The sequence below is a fragment of the Anser brachyrhynchus genome (genome assembly GCF_964034855.1).
Source record: "Anser brachyrhynchus genome assembly, chromosome: 4".
Taxonomy (NCBI): domain Eukaryota; kingdom Metazoa; phylum Chordata; class Aves; order Anseriformes; family Anatidae; genus Anser; species Anser brachyrhynchus.
This window is the reverse complement of record NC_137698.1, coordinates 2,581,736-2,601,167: the sequence shown is the minus strand read 5'-3', so window position 1 is coordinate 2,601,167 and position 19,432 is coordinate 2,581,736. Positions and strand designations below refer to the sequence as shown.

General features: G+C 38.3%; 1 protein-coding gene across 25 annotated transcripts in view; it reads right to left on the bottom strand.

The window, feature by feature from the left end:
- Window positions 1–19,432, bottom strand: part of CAMK2D (calcium/calmodulin dependent protein kinase II delta) — a 167,024-nt gene that overhangs the window by 42,529 nt on the left and 105,063 nt on the right. For 15 of the 25 annotated variants that reach the window (XM_080591249.1, XM_080591269.1, XM_080591267.1 and 12 more), the window contains 7 exons: window positions 19,010–19,075; window positions 16,331–16,403; window positions 10,396–10,498; window positions 4,643–4,726; window positions 3,570–3,664; window positions 1,862–1,984; window positions 699–782 (listed from right to left, as the gene is read on the bottom strand). In XM_080591249.1, coding sequence (XP_080447375.1) covers window positions 699–782; window positions 1,862–1,984; window positions 3,570–3,664; window positions 4,643–4,726; window positions 10,396–10,498; window positions 16,331–16,403; window positions 19,010–19,075 — 628 coding nt within the window. Of the gene's footprint in view, window positions 1–698; window positions 783–1,861; window positions 1,985–3,569; window positions 3,665–4,642; window positions 4,727–10,395; window positions 10,499–15,201; window positions 15,275–16,330; window positions 16,404–19,009; window positions 19,076–19,432 lie in introns of all 25 variants that reach the window. The other 10 variants (XM_080591270.1, XM_080591260.1, XM_080591273.1 and 7 more) reach the window with 1 other exon arrangement.

Sequence of the window (19,432 nt, the reverse complement as noted above, 5' to 3'; positions counted from 1 at the left end):
GCATAAATTATAATCTAATCTTAATTACGCATCTGCTAGCCATCCTGGTAATCTCACATAGTTACAGACTGTGAGTATATAATACCCAAAACATGAGTATTCACAGGCACAGCATAATACATTGCTGAATATAAAACAGACTTCACTCACTTGCTTAGATTCTTTTATTTTTTTTGGTAGGAAGAGGAGTTTATTATTTGTAATGTGCTAATTAGAAAAGCTCATATTTGCAAAGTTACGCTGTCTGGTCAGGAGAAAATACATGATAACCTCGAAGAACAACCTAAGTCATTTTCCTTCAAAAAATATTTTTAATGTGTATAAATGAAGGTGATTGATGTGATTTTGAATCCAACAAAACTATGCAATACTAATTTTAAATTTTCTTTCTTAAAACATTTCTTTGTAATTGGTTAGAAAGACAATTAGATTTGCAAAAGGATATATCAATTCCAGCATTGCATACTTTTTAATGCTTAGTATCACGGCTCACATGAAAATATTATGTTCTATTCTCTTTCATTAAAAGTTAAGAACCTCACACTCAAAAGCTGCTCATCTATCCAATTGTTCACTATAGGAATATTCAAGAAAAATTCCCTTGGGGTCCATTTATTTTATACACGGACCACAAGCCAAATCACACTTTTGTCTTTCCAAAATTATCTACTCATCCTTGCAGAAGTTTTCATTCTTACCTTTAGTTTTCGTCTTGCATTGAATTTCTTCAAGCAATCTACAGTCTCTTGTCTGTGCATCATAGAGGCAACAGTAGAACGTTGCTAAGGGAAGAAGAAAAGACTTATTTTAATGCACTCAGACAGACATGTAGCTTTTTATTTACTCTACAACATACATATTCTGACTCATGTGGTCCCAAGTTGAATCTTCAATTTCTACCCTACGTGAATATTGCTTTCTGCAGGCTTTGACACATCTGGTAAATTTCCAAATCAACAAAAACCTCAAGGTCTCTTTTTACCCAGTCTTTCCTATGTGTAACGTCCTCTTGAAATAAATCATTTTTTCACAGTTTCCTTAATAAGGACTAAGAAGAACACTAAATCTTAGAACTTGGGTTACACAGTATAAACATACTCAAAATAATATACTAAATTATAGTTCCTGAAAAGATGTTTTAAAACAAGAGGGTTGATTTTCTTTAACATTAATGATATTAGGTGAGGTACAGAAGTAGGAAATATTTCAGAGAAAATTCAGCAGTACCTACATTTTCTCTGTAACCCAACTTAATTTGCATCACAATCTTACAGGCAAGATAATGCAGCCTGCTGGAAAGAATAAAGGCTTGGCAACCAGCTGTACACCTCACTGTGACTTTCAAACTATCAGCCCAGACTGCCTGTAAAGTCAAAGTGTAAAATATATTGAGAATTGGAAAGTGGTCCTGAATCCAGTAACACAGTCTACCTCTGTTAACAGTAAATTGGCTTACAAAAAGTCCATTAGTCTCCTGCCTTTAAATTTCATGTTCATTGTAATGGTTATAGGAAAACGATGTAAAGCATTATGCAACTGAAAGTTACTTTCTTGTACATTTTTTTTCCTGCAGAATTTAAAATAACTTTCTAATTATGGCAGTGAACAACTGCATCACAAATTCAAGGCAAAGAAGTTTGCTTCTACAAAATTTCTTATTCCAGACTGAGACCTCAATGTATGAAACTATTGACTGTATAAGTATAATCACAATTGTGCACTCTACTACTTAAATAGCTGCGAAAGAACAGCACAAACAAGGACAAAAACTATCCTCTGAATACCTCCACTGTATGCTGAAGTATACCATGAGTTGATTTCTCTATCAAATTACTTTGTTAAATGTGCAGAAGTTACTTACACAGATCCATGGATGCTTTAGTGCTTCTGATGCTGTGATACGTTTCGCTGGGTTGATAGTGAGCATTTTATTGATAAGGTCTTTTGCCTCAGGAGTCACTGTATCCCATTCTGGTGAGGGAAACTTAAGAAAAAACATGTACATGTATATTATCTTGCATGATCACTACACAATTTTACCTAAATATATTTATTGATATTAGTTCTGTAATATTACTGTCTAGTTCTAATGAAAAAAATGTTTTTCCACAATTATAAAAGATTGCATTAGCCAGATTTATGAGTAATGTTTTTGTCCTTTACTGTTTTGACTTCTTATTGATTTGGTTCAGACGCAAAGTATTTATATATTTACAATAACACGATGCCAACTGATATTCATAGGATAAACTAACAGCAGCACACAGATTAACAGACTCCAGTCAACCGAGAGGAATATGGCCATATTGAATCTAATGCAGTACTAATTTCACTATTAATAAAGACAAAAATATTAATCGTTATTATTCAAACTCCTTGTTTGCTTTATTTCAATGTCAGTATTAATGCTAACTGTATATAGCGTATAAATTCATAACTCTAATTAGATTTACCACCTCCCTGCTCAGCAAAATATTTACAAATATGTACTCAAACTATCTGCCCAAATGGAAATGGAATAAAAAATATGTACATCTTAAAATACCTTTGTGAACAGACCTCGACCTTGAGCATTTTGTTTTCCAGTACTAAAAAAATGTTTATTCTTAGGCCATTGGAATTTGTATCAAATTGTAATCTAGATGCAGTATTCACAAGTATTTACTATGGTATGTGCAACACAGATGTATAGTTCAGTCTCTGCACTTACTCATTTCTTGCCCTCTCAGCTGAAATCGTATTTCCCCACTGTCACCCTGTTTATTACTGCATAATTCCTTGTTTGGTTGGAAGAAAACTAGACAGACCCTAAGTTCATTTCCCCTAAAAGGCATAACACATCTAGCATAACAATCACCTTTCAGTGAGTACTCTCCAAGACTAGATTCAATTAAGAGCTTTTAAAAATTAGAAGGTTCAGTCTTTTCCTCTTCATCATTCACAAATGACTTAAAGATGAACACCAATGGCCTTCTGTCTGTTTAATTTAATATAAATGGATGATGTTGCAAAATTCATAACGTCACCAAATCATCAGCTGATGCTTATCAACAGTCATAATGCTTATTGTTGGAATACACATACAGTTAATGAAACTATTATTTTTGAGCAACTCACATTTGCAGAAGTGGGCGATACAAGAGTACTTAGGACTTAAGACTTCTTTAAGTCTTTAGGACTTAAGACTTCTTAGAAACAATTTAAAATAACTAATTGGTTGAAGTGATAAACCATAAGGAAAACAACAGGCCTTTAGGAGTTCAGAAATATTTATCAGAAGCGCAGAGGTCTTAACAGGCTTGTCAGGATAACATAAACTTTTACGATTTATACAAGGACCAGACAATGAAAGCTTGGAGCCATAGGGAAACTGAAACTATTTTAGTATAGATATTCCCATCCTTATAATGTTCATGTTACTAAAGTGACATTTACTATACTGAGTGGCTCATAACGATAGCCAGTACAAAAAATAAAAATTACAGTATAAATCTAGTTTCACTTTTCACTCTAGAAAGCTCCTACTTAGAGGAGCGATAATAATTTAGAAGACAGAATATGGCACATACATCATAAGCACCAGCCTTGATCTGCTGGTAGAGTCTGTGCTGGTCTTCATCCCAGAAAGGAGGATATCCCACCAGGAGGATATACAGAATGACACCTGTAGAAATCATAGTAGTATTAAGTGATTTCAAGAAAAACAAACAAACAAACAACAACAAAAAAATCATTTTGCACCTGGCAACCATGTAAGACAAACAGCTCAATAGGAGCATCCCAGCTCCTGAAAAACACTGCTGCAGATAAGAGTAAATGCGGGGCTCACATGATAACCTCCGACAGAGTGTGGGTAAGAATGAATCTGACACAAAATCAGATCTGACACACCGAAAATGTCTAGTTAACTGGAGAAATAGATTTGCACTTTTCAATGATGATTGATGTTCTATAAAAATGCCTCTTGTTAACCTCTGGTGTTATCAAGTATTGTACTGCTGTAAGATTCTGTTTTAACTAATCTCATGCAAAGAAAATTTCAGCAACTCAGTTTATCTCTATAAATATGTTTGATAGGAAATTAAACAGTCCACCTGCTAGTTTTACAGAAATGATTCACTATGACTAAAGAAACATACAACCGAATAAGTGTGGGTAGAAGTAAAAGAAGGAAAGGTACCATTTGTTCTTAGGTAGGTAGCTATCCCTTTGCTGGTACCATAAATTACAATGTTTCAAGAACTGGATGATAAAGTAATTGGTCTGTACTCCATTTAACAAAAACTTTAGCTTCAGAGTTTAAAACTGCAGTTAGAGTATCTTGGTCACATCAGTTTTTAGACCATATGTATGAATCGTTATGTTTTGTAACTAGTTAGGCATTGTGTGCATGCTAGTATTATAAAAATCTGTTGTGCAGACATTGTAAAGAATGCAGTGATAACATATCTTCACAAATAATATCCAAAAATAAACAAAGCTGGTAGAATAACAAAATATCTGATGATTTCATCTAACAATTAGTATCAAAATTTAACTAATACCTATTTTCTGATGCTGAGTACAAGGTATTCTGGATATCTTTTCTCCCTCAAAGTACTTTACAGTGCACTAAACGTCATCTTTTAGAATAATGCCTTACCACATGCCCACATATCCACAGGTTTTCCATAGGGATCTTTTCGTAAGACCTCTGGAGAAAGGTATCCTGGAGTGCCAGCAAAGCCTGTCATAAGGCAAGGGAAATACTCTCAAAAAACTGTATGTGCAACGCAAAAAGCAAGCGATTTTAATGTCAGCCCACAACACACAGGACTTTCCCAAATCATCCAGCACCAACCACTTAATTTTAAAGTTTCCTTTCTACAGCGAATCACCTAGAAGGAACAGTAATAGGAATGGTTATGCAGACCCGGCCCATTCCCTTTCTGCCACCAGATCTGGTGCAGTGACCCATCTACACCAGCACTCCAGACTCAACAGTGGTGTCAGGGGTCTGGTGACAGTGCAACACTAGAAGGCTTCCAGAGGGGCTTCAGGATAGCTGACAACATTTCCTTTGTGACTTGTCCGTTACTGTGAGCTGTAGCAAGACGTCCAGTAGTAAAGCGCAGATACATCTGCTTGGGGTCAAAGTCAAAAAAGTTAGTGGAGCAGGGGGAGTGTGGGAAACACTGAGTGATCCCCTTGGAGATACTAACTGAAAAACAGAAAATGCATGAGACGCAGGCCCAAAACTGTGAATGCTAAGGTTTGCTTTTGTTTGTTTTTAATCACTAGCCTAATCTAGTCTATTTTAAACTAGCCCCAAACTATAAAAATTATGCCTTCGGGAGAGCACAACTTGCTATTGCTCAGTATGAAGACAACCAACTTGGGTTTCAGCCTTCTTTTGGTGGTTGGGGGAATGGTTGGACTAGATGATCTTGGAGGTCTTTTCCAACCATAATGATTCTATGTTTCTTACAGCCTTTGCTGTTCCTATTTCGCATAGCTTCTCCTAATAAGATGTTTCCATTGCAACACTCATTTCCTTGAAGTCATGCCACTTGTGGAAACCTCCTTACAGAGGTTCACAAAAGCATCTCTGAAGTCATCTAGCCCTTAAAATTTATATGTTCTTCCTTCCTTTTTCATTGACAGCAGTGCTGTCTTCTCTTAATAGAAATAAAAAATGTAAGTGTAAATGTAGACTTGGTAAAAACTTAAAAGACCAGTAACATTCTGTACCATTTCTGTTAGTGTATCTGGTCTTCCTTGGCCTGAAATAAATGGTTGAAAATTCTTGAAAGGTATTTTGTGGCTTTAATGAAGGGCCACATCTTATTTTTGAAATACCACACTGTATTCCTAAAAATTTGTGCTGAGTGGAAGATAAGCAATGGAACTCATGAAAGACAGTGATAACATGTAAAGTGGACAGTTACAGAAAAAGGAAGCCTTTGCCCTGCAGCTGGCAATCATTTTGGGGTGGGAGGAGGAAATGGAGGAACACGTTCTGTGTATTCTACTGAGAATTTATCAAATATATTTTTATGAAAAATAAGCTTGTGTTTCTCAGTCTCCTGATATGAGAGCCATGAGTTGTTAGAGTCCTATCATACAGGAAACATAGTTTAAGCTCCTTTGAGAAGCTAATAAATATATGCTCTAAGTAGCTTTAAATAGAGTGGTTTCATATTTTTTCTTGGGCGTAGTGCTGTACATTAATATTTTTGTATTAATTTAAGTTGTAAAATTGTATTGACTTTCAACCTTACCATAGCTCCATAAACATTATTACACCTCACTTGAAACTAAACTTCACAGTGAAAATAAATATGCTACTTAGCTAACTTTGTCTCTCAACAAGGACACAGAATGGGTCTACTCATATCAGAAACAACATGTCAGAAATAAATATGAGTGCATTTTTCAGAAAACTATTGCTAATAGGAGTAATTTAGCTAAAAACAAACAAAAAACCACTTGCAAAGCTGGAAACTTTTTGTGACTGTACAGTAACCTAGAAAACACTGTATCACCATGTATTCCTATTGTCCCACAATGTAAATAAGTATTTCAGAGGCCCAGGGTGCCTTGTGTTGTTTGGTGGTGCACGCATACATGAGATAGCACGTTATTCAACCTTAAATAGCTTACGGTCTCAAAACCCTCTTACGCGAAGATTACACATATATTTAACTTCATAAATGGTGAGCATGTCTCAGGTCAAAGCTGCACCAAAGGTTAACTATAATCCCATTACATAAACTAAAATTAATACAAGGAGATGTATCTTAAACACCAGCAGAAGAGATTACTGCTCGAAGACCTGTCCTGTGCTTTCATCACCTTGCTAGAGTTATGGCCTCTTAGTGCCATTCATGCAAGGATTACAAAATAAATTGGCAGAATAAACCATGCTAGTTTAAACAGTTTAGGCCATCTATCTTTGCTAACATAACTCCCTTTGACACCAGAATAAACATTCAAATGAACAGCCTGGTGAGAAGACATGGAAAAGGAGGCAGCAAGGGGCAAGAGCAAGCACCTGAGAGCACATAAAGGGCAGTATCTTTCTTTACTGCACAGCTGGATCGAAAGAGTAACTGTATATAACCTAAATTTAATGCAACTACCAAAAAAATTCAGAGGAGCTGCTCAAATGAATTAAATGGTGTGTATTTTAGTCCTATCTACAAGGCTGGACTTAGTTTACTACAAGGTGTAACTAGGACTAAATCTAACAACCAGTGAGTAAACTGCAGCCCTTCCACTGAGTGAGTCCCAGCGAGTCTGTCCCAGACAGAGAGTGGAGCCTCTCAGACACCTTCACATCACATTCAACACCTGGTAGGAGCGTGGGGAGTTTCAGCTAAACAGAGCAACAGTTCCTCCAAACAGGCAAGAAGCAGGTTTGCTTTATAACATGCAAACTGGGAAAATATCCCTGTAGTATCCAAACGCACAGACTTATGGCTTGTTTCCTGCTGGTGCACATCCATGGTTGAAGCAGGAAGGTAACCATCACACCAGAGGAATACACACGCACAAAAAGAGAGCAAAAAAAAAAGGAGAGAAAGAGAGAAATACTGATGCAGAGCTATAATTAGAATCAGAGCATGCCATGAGTCACTGAGTGCTGCAGAATCCACTGGAAAGCAGAAAAATATTCTGGAAGGAAGCAAGAGAAAGTTCAAAACACCGAGCACATCATGTTTTTGCCTTGCTAAAGCAGTCACGAGAAGATGAAGGCAGGCACACAGACCATTATGGAAAACTTTTGCAGAGGAAGTTCCAAAACAGGTACAGAACCAACTCGTTTTATCAAATATTGCAAATTTTAAAAGAGCCACATCAGACTACTTCCTTCCATCATCTTGCTGCCAGCCTCTCTGTTCCTTATAGCCTCTCTGTTCCTTACATATATGTATTTTGAAGACAATCTGCTCACTCTCCTTTCTACCAAGTTCAGCATGGCAGTCCTCACGATGCTACGAGTCTGAAACAAGCACTCCACAAGCAAAGACTGACCAAAAAAATAAAGTGCAAGATTTTACAGGGAGTCGCAGTCTCACGTGCATTGTCTGCATCCATACAGACATACCATCTGGAGAAAATAGCCCTGAAGTCAAGTTCATTCTGCTGATATTTTCCTCGAGCAGCTTCCGGCTCTCCTGATGTTGTCGTCATTTTAACACATCACTTGCATTTTGTTTTATTTCTATTCAACTCCTTTTGCACTACTCTATTTTGTTAATGTGCAAGAGCAATCTCCACTGTCTTTTCTGGATTATTGAAATCCATTTATATAAAGGCTGGGATTTAAAACAACAGGCTAGCTTATAAAGCTACCAACATATGTCCAATGGTACTGTCTGTGCATCCGCACGCAGATATATCCTAGATTTCAAACTCAATCTCTTAACACATCGCATGCACAAAATCCTTTGTGCTTTTATTCTAAGCTTTGCGAGCAAGCTCCCAAACGCTTTGTTCAATTTTAAGCTGCACTTCCTAGCTTCTCACTTACTTCCTAGTAAGTGAGAATATGTAGCTGCTACAAATGCATACATTTTTTCATTCCTTGGATTTACAACGACTTCTGACTTGTGCTCCATATCGGTTCAAAGGGGGTTGTATTTGAGACAGAAGCATTATATTTATGTGTCTTATTATTTAAAATGATCAGTATTCATTTTTTCCTACACTTTTCCTTTGGGCACCTGTTAACTCTAACAATCTGTAATAAGAGTTTTTTAATCATTAACAAAAAGGAATACTTTAGTGGGACTAGAGAGAAATGCACTATCCCCCATCCTTTTTTCATACCCTGAAGTGAAGCACTGTACAGGACACTACTCCAGGTATCGATTCCAGAGATCTGGTTTACATGTGAGTTGCTATCTCCAGGAGGGCAGAAACCCTCCCTTTCCAACGTTTCGTGAGCTGATCTGAAGCATGGAACGCGTACTCTTTTGGTGGCTGCATGCGCACACAGTTTGTTTCCACATTCTGATACACCTCTGTGACCTTCACTATCAAGTAAGCATGCTTTTGATTCACCCCAGATGAAGATAAAGTTTTAAAAATCACCAAAATGGCTGAGAAACTCCAGTCTCAGCTTCAAAATATATTTGTAAGCTACAGGCAGAAAACCTTTTCCAGACTGCTGCACCAGGTTCCAAACACGTTTAACCACTCTCTCACCTCCTGGATTCATGGTCTCCATGATCTGCCATATGAGATGCTTCCATATTAGTTATTGAACATTCTTATAAGCCAGGTTATTTTTAACTTCATGTGTCAAAGAACAGTTTCATGAACAGCTTTACTAGCAGGTCTGAAGGGGCAGTCACCTCTAGGACCACAATATAAACAGCTGGGGCAGATAATTTGTACTGTCACAGCAAGATTTGGATGTGGATGACGGTTGACAGTTTCAGGTACTCACAAACCGCATGTGTGTTTCTTTTTTTCATTCAAGTCACATTTTGAAATGCTTCATAATAATTTTTTCAATTATTTCCAACTGACAGACAGCTGTTCAGACAATGTTTTGATCACTGGGCAGCTGTATTAGCTTGCAGTGTTACTCATCAGTCACCAGAACACCAGACCATTCCAGAGGGATGGAAACCAGCCATTCCTTTCCCTACCTCGACACTTGTATTTCCTTCATATATGAATATATATATGAATATATATTTAGAAAGAGATATGAAGATATGAAAAAGAAAGTTAAGAAGAAGGGACTTTTGTATACCTATGTTTTAGTTAAACTTACAGGCAGACAAAAGCTGGGACAAGCCCAGAGTCAGGAAACCTAAGTTTCAGGGTCAACGAATATCAAAAGCACTTAGATTACATGCGAAAGGGCCTTTTGTAAAGATATATTCACTAGAAGCATGAATAAAAAAAAATTTGCTCTGCATCCTATCCCTTACAAAGTACTGCTGTGCTTGCAAAATCTCTAGTATGAACAAAGCCGTGCCAGCGGAAGATACTTCTGCCAATTTATTTTGTGTCATTTAGGAAGGTTAATTAGCTTTGCCAATGAAGAAGAGGTTATGAAGCAGTGCTTCTTCTTGTCTAAGTGAGCTCTTAGATTTGGAAATGTAGCTATGGGTCACTTCTGTAGTTTTTTTGTTTATGGTTTTGGTTTTTTAAACATATGAGGTCTGCTGCCAAGCTCTGTTTGATTTGGTGAGAATTAGAGGTAATGTTCTTCCTGAAGAAAAAGATCTAAAGTTTAGCCAGCTGATTGAACTATGAACAAAATACCCCTCCCTTAAAGCTACAAATCAAGTAGTCACACAGCTACAGGCTTTACACTAAAGTGAGAACTGGGAGGTTTGGAAGGTTGAATGGCAACACTGAATAAATGGTAAGAAATAAAAAATATTTACTCACCAAACCAAGCCTGTTGTTCTCCTTGGACTTCTATAGCCAACCCAAAGTCTGCCAGTTTTACTGCTGCTCCCTTGGATTTGCTAGCTAAAAGTAAGTTCTCAGGCTTTATTCAGAAAGAGAAAAAAAATTGAGATGAAAAGATGAGTAAACATATTTTAAACAGTTTTTCCCTTTTGGCTTTAGTTAAGGTAGTCTGGAAAAGAACAAATACTTAAAGCAGTGGAAAATGAAAAAAACACCATGCATTTTCTCCATAGAATTACAAAAATTGTACTTTCCATTCCTACTGGGAAGAACCACCAGGCCTGTAAACAGCCTTCATGACCCCATATGATAGCAAGATGAATGGGCACATCTATCAGAGAATTATATAGGCCAGAATGGCCATATGGCATCGTGATACCTTTTTCTTTAACAGGACACTTCAGAGAGTCCTAACAGCTCACTACTGGAAAAACGCTTCTGAAATCCCCCAAAGACACATATTCTTTGATTAGTAGTCTGACCTACGCAGTTAGCAGGATCAGGCATCTACAGCTGCGGAACATAAACATGCTTTGCATGACAGCATAGCAATAGCAGCCATATTTTCATATTTGTATTTAGAGGGCAGGTGTATTTGCAGTGCAAATCTTTCTGCAAAAACATCACGCCCACATTTGTGCTTGCAGAGAACCTACCACAAATAACAACACAAGACCGCAAAAGTTCCCACTTTGCTTTTTTAGAGTACATGGTAACATCTGAAATCAAATGCTACGGTATACCTACAGAATCAAAAGTAAAGGATTTGAACATTAACAATGGTGTTCATTCTAGTGTTCATAATGTATCCTTTTAACCTCTTTTAGCAAATACCTCAAATGTGAATTGTCCAAAGACAACTTTATTCTATGAAGCCTTAGTTTTTAAACCTACAAAATACTGCAGAATGCAACAGATGATTTCAGAAAATTGACCTCTATAGTATTTTCTTGACATTTCTTTTTTCTTTCTTTTTTTTTTTTTTCCCTAAATCCATTATTTTTAAAAAAGGTTTTGTTATACATTTATCAAGACCTTTCATTCAAGGGTATTGCTGTGACTTTTCTAGAAGCAGTTTTTGTAGTGCTCTATCACAAGGGAATTCACTACATCCAGTCTGGCACTGGGGAACCAATCTTGCAAATTCTTAAATACATATTTCATTTTAAGCCCAGCAGCAATCATATATGCTTCCAAGGGACTATTTATGTGATTACAGTCAATCCCATGCAGGTACTGATCTTGGGAACACGTAAGATTATAAGCTTCTTTGAGGAAAGGCTATTTTTAATACATTTGTGTCAAATATGCTTGAGCATAATGAAGACCGCAACCAACGCTTCTATTAATTAACAACACAACTGGCCTTGACAAAAATCTGTAGTTTACAGGTGCTTTTTTTCCTTCCCACTGAACTGTAAAGGAACATTTTTTCAGCAATTTACAAACACCATCTCTCACTCAGCCCACAGTTGCTATATCACAGAAAAAGATCACATTAAAACCCTTTAATCAACGATTACACAATTAATCTCCTATTTCCAAATTTTTCAAAACCAAGACTAAGGTTTCTGGGAATCAAATATGATCTTTATATTCATTTCAATTATCAGTAGCCACTTCAGGGATGTTACCTAACCAGACATTGACCAAATAGCTCAGGACTTTTCTCTAGGTTTATCAATACTGATTTAAGCAATTTCACATTGCCTGCTGTTTCATCACACTAACTTCAACATATAGCCACATATGTTTTTACGTGTTTTCTACTGGGGTGAGAGAAGTTTACAGTAATTATTTCCTGGAATGCACTACTTATGTAAACCTCTTACTACAATGGATGATCTTATTTGTTGTGACCTTCAGCAATCCAACAGCAGTGAAATGCCTCACCCTCTGGGTTGAAACAGCAGTACTGCTCTACCAAGCACTTAGCAACACGACTCCATCCAAAATAGTAGTTTTGTGTTTTCTGTTGCTGTTTTTCCTTTTTTTTTTTTTTTAATTCCACTACTCATCTTTAATCTGCCGAAGTGCTCTAGAGAAACACCACCATCAGAGATGAATATGTTTCAACAGAAGATGAAGCAGATTTACTGATTTTTTCCTAAGCCAAAGACAACAGCCTTTTGGACAGCGTTGTGTGGACTATGCCCTTAAACAACACGCAGCTGTCACTTCTGGACGACAAAAGGCATACCAGATAATTATCATGCATGAACTTAGAATGACTGCAATTACTTGGAAAACATTAATAGCCCCGTCTGGGACGTTCAGGACTCTACTTTGGATTCAATAGTGTCACCTCATACTATTGGGAGACCGGCTACAGTCAAGCATGTAGAATGGCAGTGTTAACTATTAAAATTACTTGCAAATAAATTAACATGATTTACACTTTGTTTTTCCAAACATCTTTGTTCTTAGAGATCAAGTAATATATCTCTGTGTAGTTTTCCCTGCAATAAAATTAGGGGTTTTGTTTTTTAATTTAACTTCCATGGGGAATGCAAGAGGGTTGAAGCACAGAGTTTAAAAAAGCAGCCATGCTGCTGATTGCCAAGAGCTGAAGTTCCTACATAGAAGTGCGCTTCCACCATCTGTTAAAGACAGGCTGCCACTAACAGGTCAGTTTTTTCTGGATCTAGGATCCGCCACCATTCTGACTTGCACAAGGATTTCAAGAAGAGCAGCAACACACAGTTTTGCAGGTCATAAGAGGTTGCAAAAGCTCCCATTTGCTACTAAATTACACTTAAAGGTCGGTTAAATAAAAGCAGATTGTTCAACTGTTCAAATCTCTTCCTCTTGTTGCCCGCCCACATCCCCAAGCATGCCATCAAATTGTGGTCTGCATTACTGGAAAAAAATCCATCGAGTTTTGCAGTTAAAAGATCCGTGCCAGGCCATAACCATCTTTTGCATATTGTAGTTCTGCTCTTGGGCCTTTGCATCTTCTTTTCTGTACAGAGTTCTGCTGCAATTTTACCACAGTCTTTCATTTCACTCTCCTTTTATTTTTCTTTTGCGAGAAAGTAGTAAGTGAAGAAGGATGGTTTTGTGTTTCCTGAAGTTTTCACTTTCAGAAATGCAACTGGGTACTACAGCTTGGCAGAAACAGTTTTTCTCATACTGTTTCCCATTCATCCTGGATTTGCCAGGATAAGAAATCCACACATGGTTTGGAGCAGGCAACAGCTGCATTTAATAGATTTCCGAAGAAAAAGTTATTTTTTGTGAATGTATGAAACATACTAGAAAGCATTCCTTATTGTGTAGCCTGAAAGTCAGTTTACAAGGCTACAATCAAGATTTATTTCTTTTCATGATAAAAGCATAATACTGCATGTGCAGTGAGGACAGGAAACCCTCAGAGCAGCTGGACAAATCTGACGTCTTTTCATTTAGACTTGGTACGTGTTATCCAGCTCCCTGCCATGCAAGAGTTACAGACTGGATAGAGATTAGTCATTCTCATTTTGTACAACCGTGACCTGGGGAAATCCAGAATTGCAAAACAGGTTGAAGATTTTGTATGTCTCTCTGAAATCCAACACGCTCTCTAAGCTGTCTAAATGTAACCCTTTATGATCATACATGACACATACTTTTATAAATTCAAACAATGACTGTAACAGTTATTTTTTGGGGAGTGAAGGAGGGCAAGAAAGAAGACAGCATTCTGACTCCAAAAATTAACACTAACCACCAGAAAACGCCTCTCCTGGAAGGAAATTCCTGCTCCATATAACTCATTCTGGAAGAAAAATAAAGAGACAGAGAAGCTGTGCCAGAAAGAATTAGCGTGTGTTTCACTGCCTTAGCTCTCAAGCCATTTTTCTTCTGCCTTTGTATAGGATCTGGTATTTCAGATAGTGCAATTCCATTTGCTTTCAGAAGAAAGTCTTCTTAAGATCTTGAAGCCCAAGTGCCCAAAGTCCTCTCCCTTATCCATGAGGCTAGTTTATTACTAGCTTTGAGAGACAAACTTGCCTCTCTGAGCTTCCCAGTAAAAGAAAAGGATGTTTAACTGTTTCTTTGCATGCCAACATGCTTTAAACACAGGAGGCAAGAGTACACAGCTAAGAAAAAGGTGATGCTCTTCTCAGCACAGGAGCTTTCTGTCTGAGGCTTCTGTCACCAGTGTTCGTCTGGGAGGAACTTGACTTCTCAGGACCATCACGGTGAGAATGCTGTAGAAATTCCAGCTTTCTGAACATGTTTGACAGCCCAGTCATCCGGAGGAGAGAGAGGTCTTGTGACAGCAATCTTGCAGCAGCAGGCCTTTCCTCACTGAAACACGTGATGTGCAAACACCAGCATGCGTCCCAGAAGTGCTCCAATCATGCTGATGAGAGAGTTCCCCCCTCCATACCCTGCCCCAAAATCTCTGGATGACAGAAAGGAACACCGTGTATTCAGCGAATACACCAAAGGCGTGAAAAGTGACTACTGTTTCCCCTGGTCCTGACAACTGATGACAGCAGACTCAGACAGCTAAGCTTCACAACCCAGATCTGGACAGCGAGGTACTGGTAAGCCTTTAGTGGAGTTTCTCCAGCAAACGCTAGAGGCTCGTTCTCGTTCGGAGGTGAAGCGAACCAATAAATGAAAGGCAACAAAACCAAAAAAAAAAGGGGCAAGAACACCGTTTACACGTCCACCGATCGCAGCTGCTCGTTAGGGTTTGCTGCTCTCCGCTGAGGCACGGCGGAGCGCCGCCGGGGCGGGGACAGGCAGAGCCCCCGGCTGGGGAGGGCTCGGCGGGGCAGCAGCACTCACCTTGAGGTCGCGATGGACTACGCCCATCTGATGGCAGTGGAGCACAGCCTCCAGGATCTGCTGAATGCAATGACTGCATGCAAACACCAGGGGCGCGTGTTAGTTCCAAGCGTGCACTCGCCGTCCGCACGCCCGCAGCCGGGCGCCGGCACGGAGGCGGCGGGGCCGGGGCCGGGGCCGGGGCCGGGGCCGGGGCCGGGGCCGGGGCCGGGGCCGGGGCCGGGGCCGGGGCCGGGGCCGGGGCCGGGGCCGGGGCCGGGGCCGGGGCCGGGGCCGGGGCCGGGCGGGGGGCGCCGCTTTCCCCCCGCCGCGCCGCTGCCCCCCGTCCTGCCCCGCCGCCCCTCAGAGCACGACGGCCTCAGGCACCCTGCCGGCCCCGGGGACCTGCCTCGGTTGGCTTGCTCTGACCTCTTTTTTATTTTTTATTTTTTATTATTATTTTTTTTAATAAAAAGGACCATTTTAAAGGAAAGTCTTCGGCAAAGCTTACAAATCCGGCCAATCAAAATCTGTCGAGGTCGCGTTAAAGATTTGATATCTCTATTTGTTCCGCCTCCGCTTTCTGTGAGCTCTCTCAGAGGCGTCAGAAATTGTAGCGGCCACTGAGGTAAAAAACCACTGGAAGCGAGGTGTTTTGGGTAAATTATTAACTTCTCGCGGTCCAATTTAGTCAGCAATTAGCATCACTTGCCTGAGGGTTCGTCATACTCTAATGCAGCAGTGTGCGACCGGCTGTTGTGCTACTGCAACCCAGGGCTCAGAACAGAAGTGGTGTGTAAATCTGCAAGCTGACATACATCACAGCCAAAGTTCACCTCCATGTGCGTGCACAGCGATACACGGACACCCTTAATAAAATACCAGACATGTTCGACAGCATGGGATAAATCCAGAGCCGTGGAAAAGAGACAGCGTTTTGGCAACCATTCCCCCTTTTGCCATGATGTATATTAGGCCTGTAGACTTGCAGACTGGAAAGAGGTGTCATGCATTAATTTGTGTTCGTCTAGCTGTTTGGAGGGTGAGCAGGATAGGCAAGGGAACAGCACAGACAACCCGCCCTCTGCCCCTACCCAGCAGAAAAACAACCACAAAACTCTTATCCAATTGATGGGCACCAGATACTGACCTTCAGGTCTCTGTGAACTATGCCATTTAGATGACAATGATTAACACTTTCTAGAATCTGCTGTATACAATGACTGCAAAGATACAAGGGCAGAATGGAAGGGAGAACATTTTAAAGGCACATAATCACATCAAATACAAAATAAAACAAAACTTAAAAAAATTATAAAGAACAAAAACAATTGTACATCTCCTGACAAGTCTCGATTGTACGTTGGACTGGAACAGTGTTAAAAACTGAGATATTTCCAGCTCTAACACAGCCAAAAATTAAAATAAAAATAAAAAATCACAAACCAAAAAAAAAAGACATTTAAACATGGACATAAGACACCTATTAAACAGAATCATTAGACTGCATTTTCATTCAGCAGTATGGAAGCTTCTTCCAGCTTCCAAAAACTGCAATACAAAAAATAAACTGGAGACAATAAATTAGTTGGTGATCTCTCATATTTTTTTGAACATTTTTACAATGAAGTTAACATTACAAGTGCTGAAACAAGAAAATGTTCAAAAGTGAAATGATATACAGAAAACAGATGAAAAAAATCAAAAGCTAAGGAAAAGCAAAACATTTATCGTTGTGAATCTAATGGTTTCTTAAAAACTATTAGCAGAATAAAGCCAAGTCATTCAAAAAGGTGGCATGCAATTTCAGTTAAAGTACTGTTGAGCAATAGTTTAGTAAAGAGTCACACATGGAATGGAAATCCACATTAAAAATGGAGACAAATGCTTTCTTTTGGCTCTTTAAATAATTGAATTAGCACCTATTTTTCCATGCCCATGTTTGCAAGTTTTGACCAGTGTACCATGCCAAAAAGCACAACTAGAATATTCATCTTTTATAGCACTGGAACTTTTTCAGATGTTTTTCGGCACCACAAGAGTTTACAAATGTTTTCAGTTTCCTTTTTAAAGACATCCTTGTGGCAGAAGTCAGTGATATATAGTGAAGTAATATATAGTAGTCAGGGGCCAAGGATTTGATTCTGCTCATCCAAAATGTTTTGGCCATGGAATTGAGAAGGAACGGTGATAAATCAGTAACTGGAGCCCAAACCTGAAAACCGTTTCTTATGCGAGTAGTTCACAACTCACCGAACTAGCTGCTCATGTGAGTAAATACTACTTGCATGAGTAAGGGCTTGCAGGAGCAGACCAGTATTAAAATCCTAGGATATGCATCTTTAAAGTCCATTAACTATTTCTAAAGGGATACATACACTCACACATATACAGACATGTATGCACTATATATAGATATATGTATACACAGACATCTATATATATATAAATATATAAAAATAGAGATGCATAATAACTAGAAATTTCACTTATTTGGTCGAGTTCTATTGAATATATAAATGCATATATATATATCATATATATATTATATATATGCACAGCAACTTCCAATATGCAGTAACACTAGAACAGAAAAAAAAAATTGCAGTTTTTGCTTTTAAATCACAATAATCTTAAAACACAGTGACACCATATGGCCTTTGGCATCAATACTAGAAATTGTGCCTGAATCACAGCAGGCAAAAATCCCTGCATTTTTTTTTTTAAAACATAGCTCGTCTCCTTCCACCCCACCTAAACTACTGATCTTGTTTGCTCTTCTACAGCATGTTTTGCCATGTGTTATTCTACAGTTAAATGCTTACAGAAATGACATTCCTACCATTCCGCCAGAAATGAGTTAGAGTAATAAATCGTGGAAGTTTCCTAATATTTAGATTAACTTCTTCTTCTTTGTTCATTATTATTTTACCAGTGTTGTTAGGGACACTTAATGCTTTCCAGTCATCTGCCAATTAATTCCAAATATAAAGAAAAAACTGAAAATTATACATGCTAAATGTGTATCAATGGTGGTGTGTGACTATGAATGTACAAAAACATGACAAATTCTTTAAATTTACTCTGAGATAAAGTTTCTCTGAAGAGTGTAGTGTTAGGAAAGCAACTGACCACAATGTTTAAGATTTATTATTGTATGAAGGCAAACAGATTCTTAGATGGAAAAATGCCCCTGATATTTTATGCCAGCATGCAAATTATGATAATCTTCAATTTATTCTTCAAGTTTTTCAACAAGCACTTGCAGCAAATTACTAGAGATTTCAAATTTGAGCTCAGACTATGAGCTGCACAGTATAATTGCTTATTGATGAAACACAACAAAAAATGTTTAATTATGAAGAGGAAATTAGTACTTCTGGACCCAGAACAAAAATGGTATTTAATGTAAAATTTCTTTCAGGACCAATATATATTTCAAATTTTGATCAGTAAATACAAGAATCCCAAGATAAGATTGCTGCAATTATACGTCCAGTTTGCAGAGAGGAAAACTGGATAGAGTTTTTAATCAACATCACTAGTTTCCAGAGATTTATCAAATTTAGATCCAATTTCAGCTTCTTCAGATCTGCAGACATCAAGACGTCATACAGTTCATCACCACACAGTCTTGAGCTCAAAACCCCAAACTGTGCCTCTTTCAAAGACTAAGAGAACTCAAGGAGAAATCCAAGAGTCTCATAGACTGCTAATCTAACTGATGCCAAACACCATGAGATATTTAAGTACCTATGCTGGAATATGAAAGGCAACATCAGAAATGAATGGAAAATGAAAGGCAACATCAGAAAAATAAATGACTTACCTGGCATCTGCTTCACTGTAATATTCTCTTGCAACTATATCTTCAAACAATTCACCTCCAGTGACTCTGTTAGAAAAAGCAAGATGGGAAAGGAGATTTCAGAAGTGAAAATACACATCTTAAATGCAGCTTGACAGGGAGAAGTCAGAAAGGAATAACTGAAATATTTGTACAGAAATTAAAGAGGTCTTGACCAGCACGGTGAAGGAACTAAAGCAGTAGGTTTGTCAATTCAAATTATTATATGAATAAAATGTAGGCAGTGGAAGAGCAATCATAACTGGAAAATAACAGTGAAGTGCAGCAGCTTATTTGGCAGGATGACATACATCAGTTAAGGATGTCAAGAGTACGTAGTACAACTACATGAATAAACAGGAACTGACTGGCAAGGAAAATTGTGGCTGAAGTTCAGAACAATTT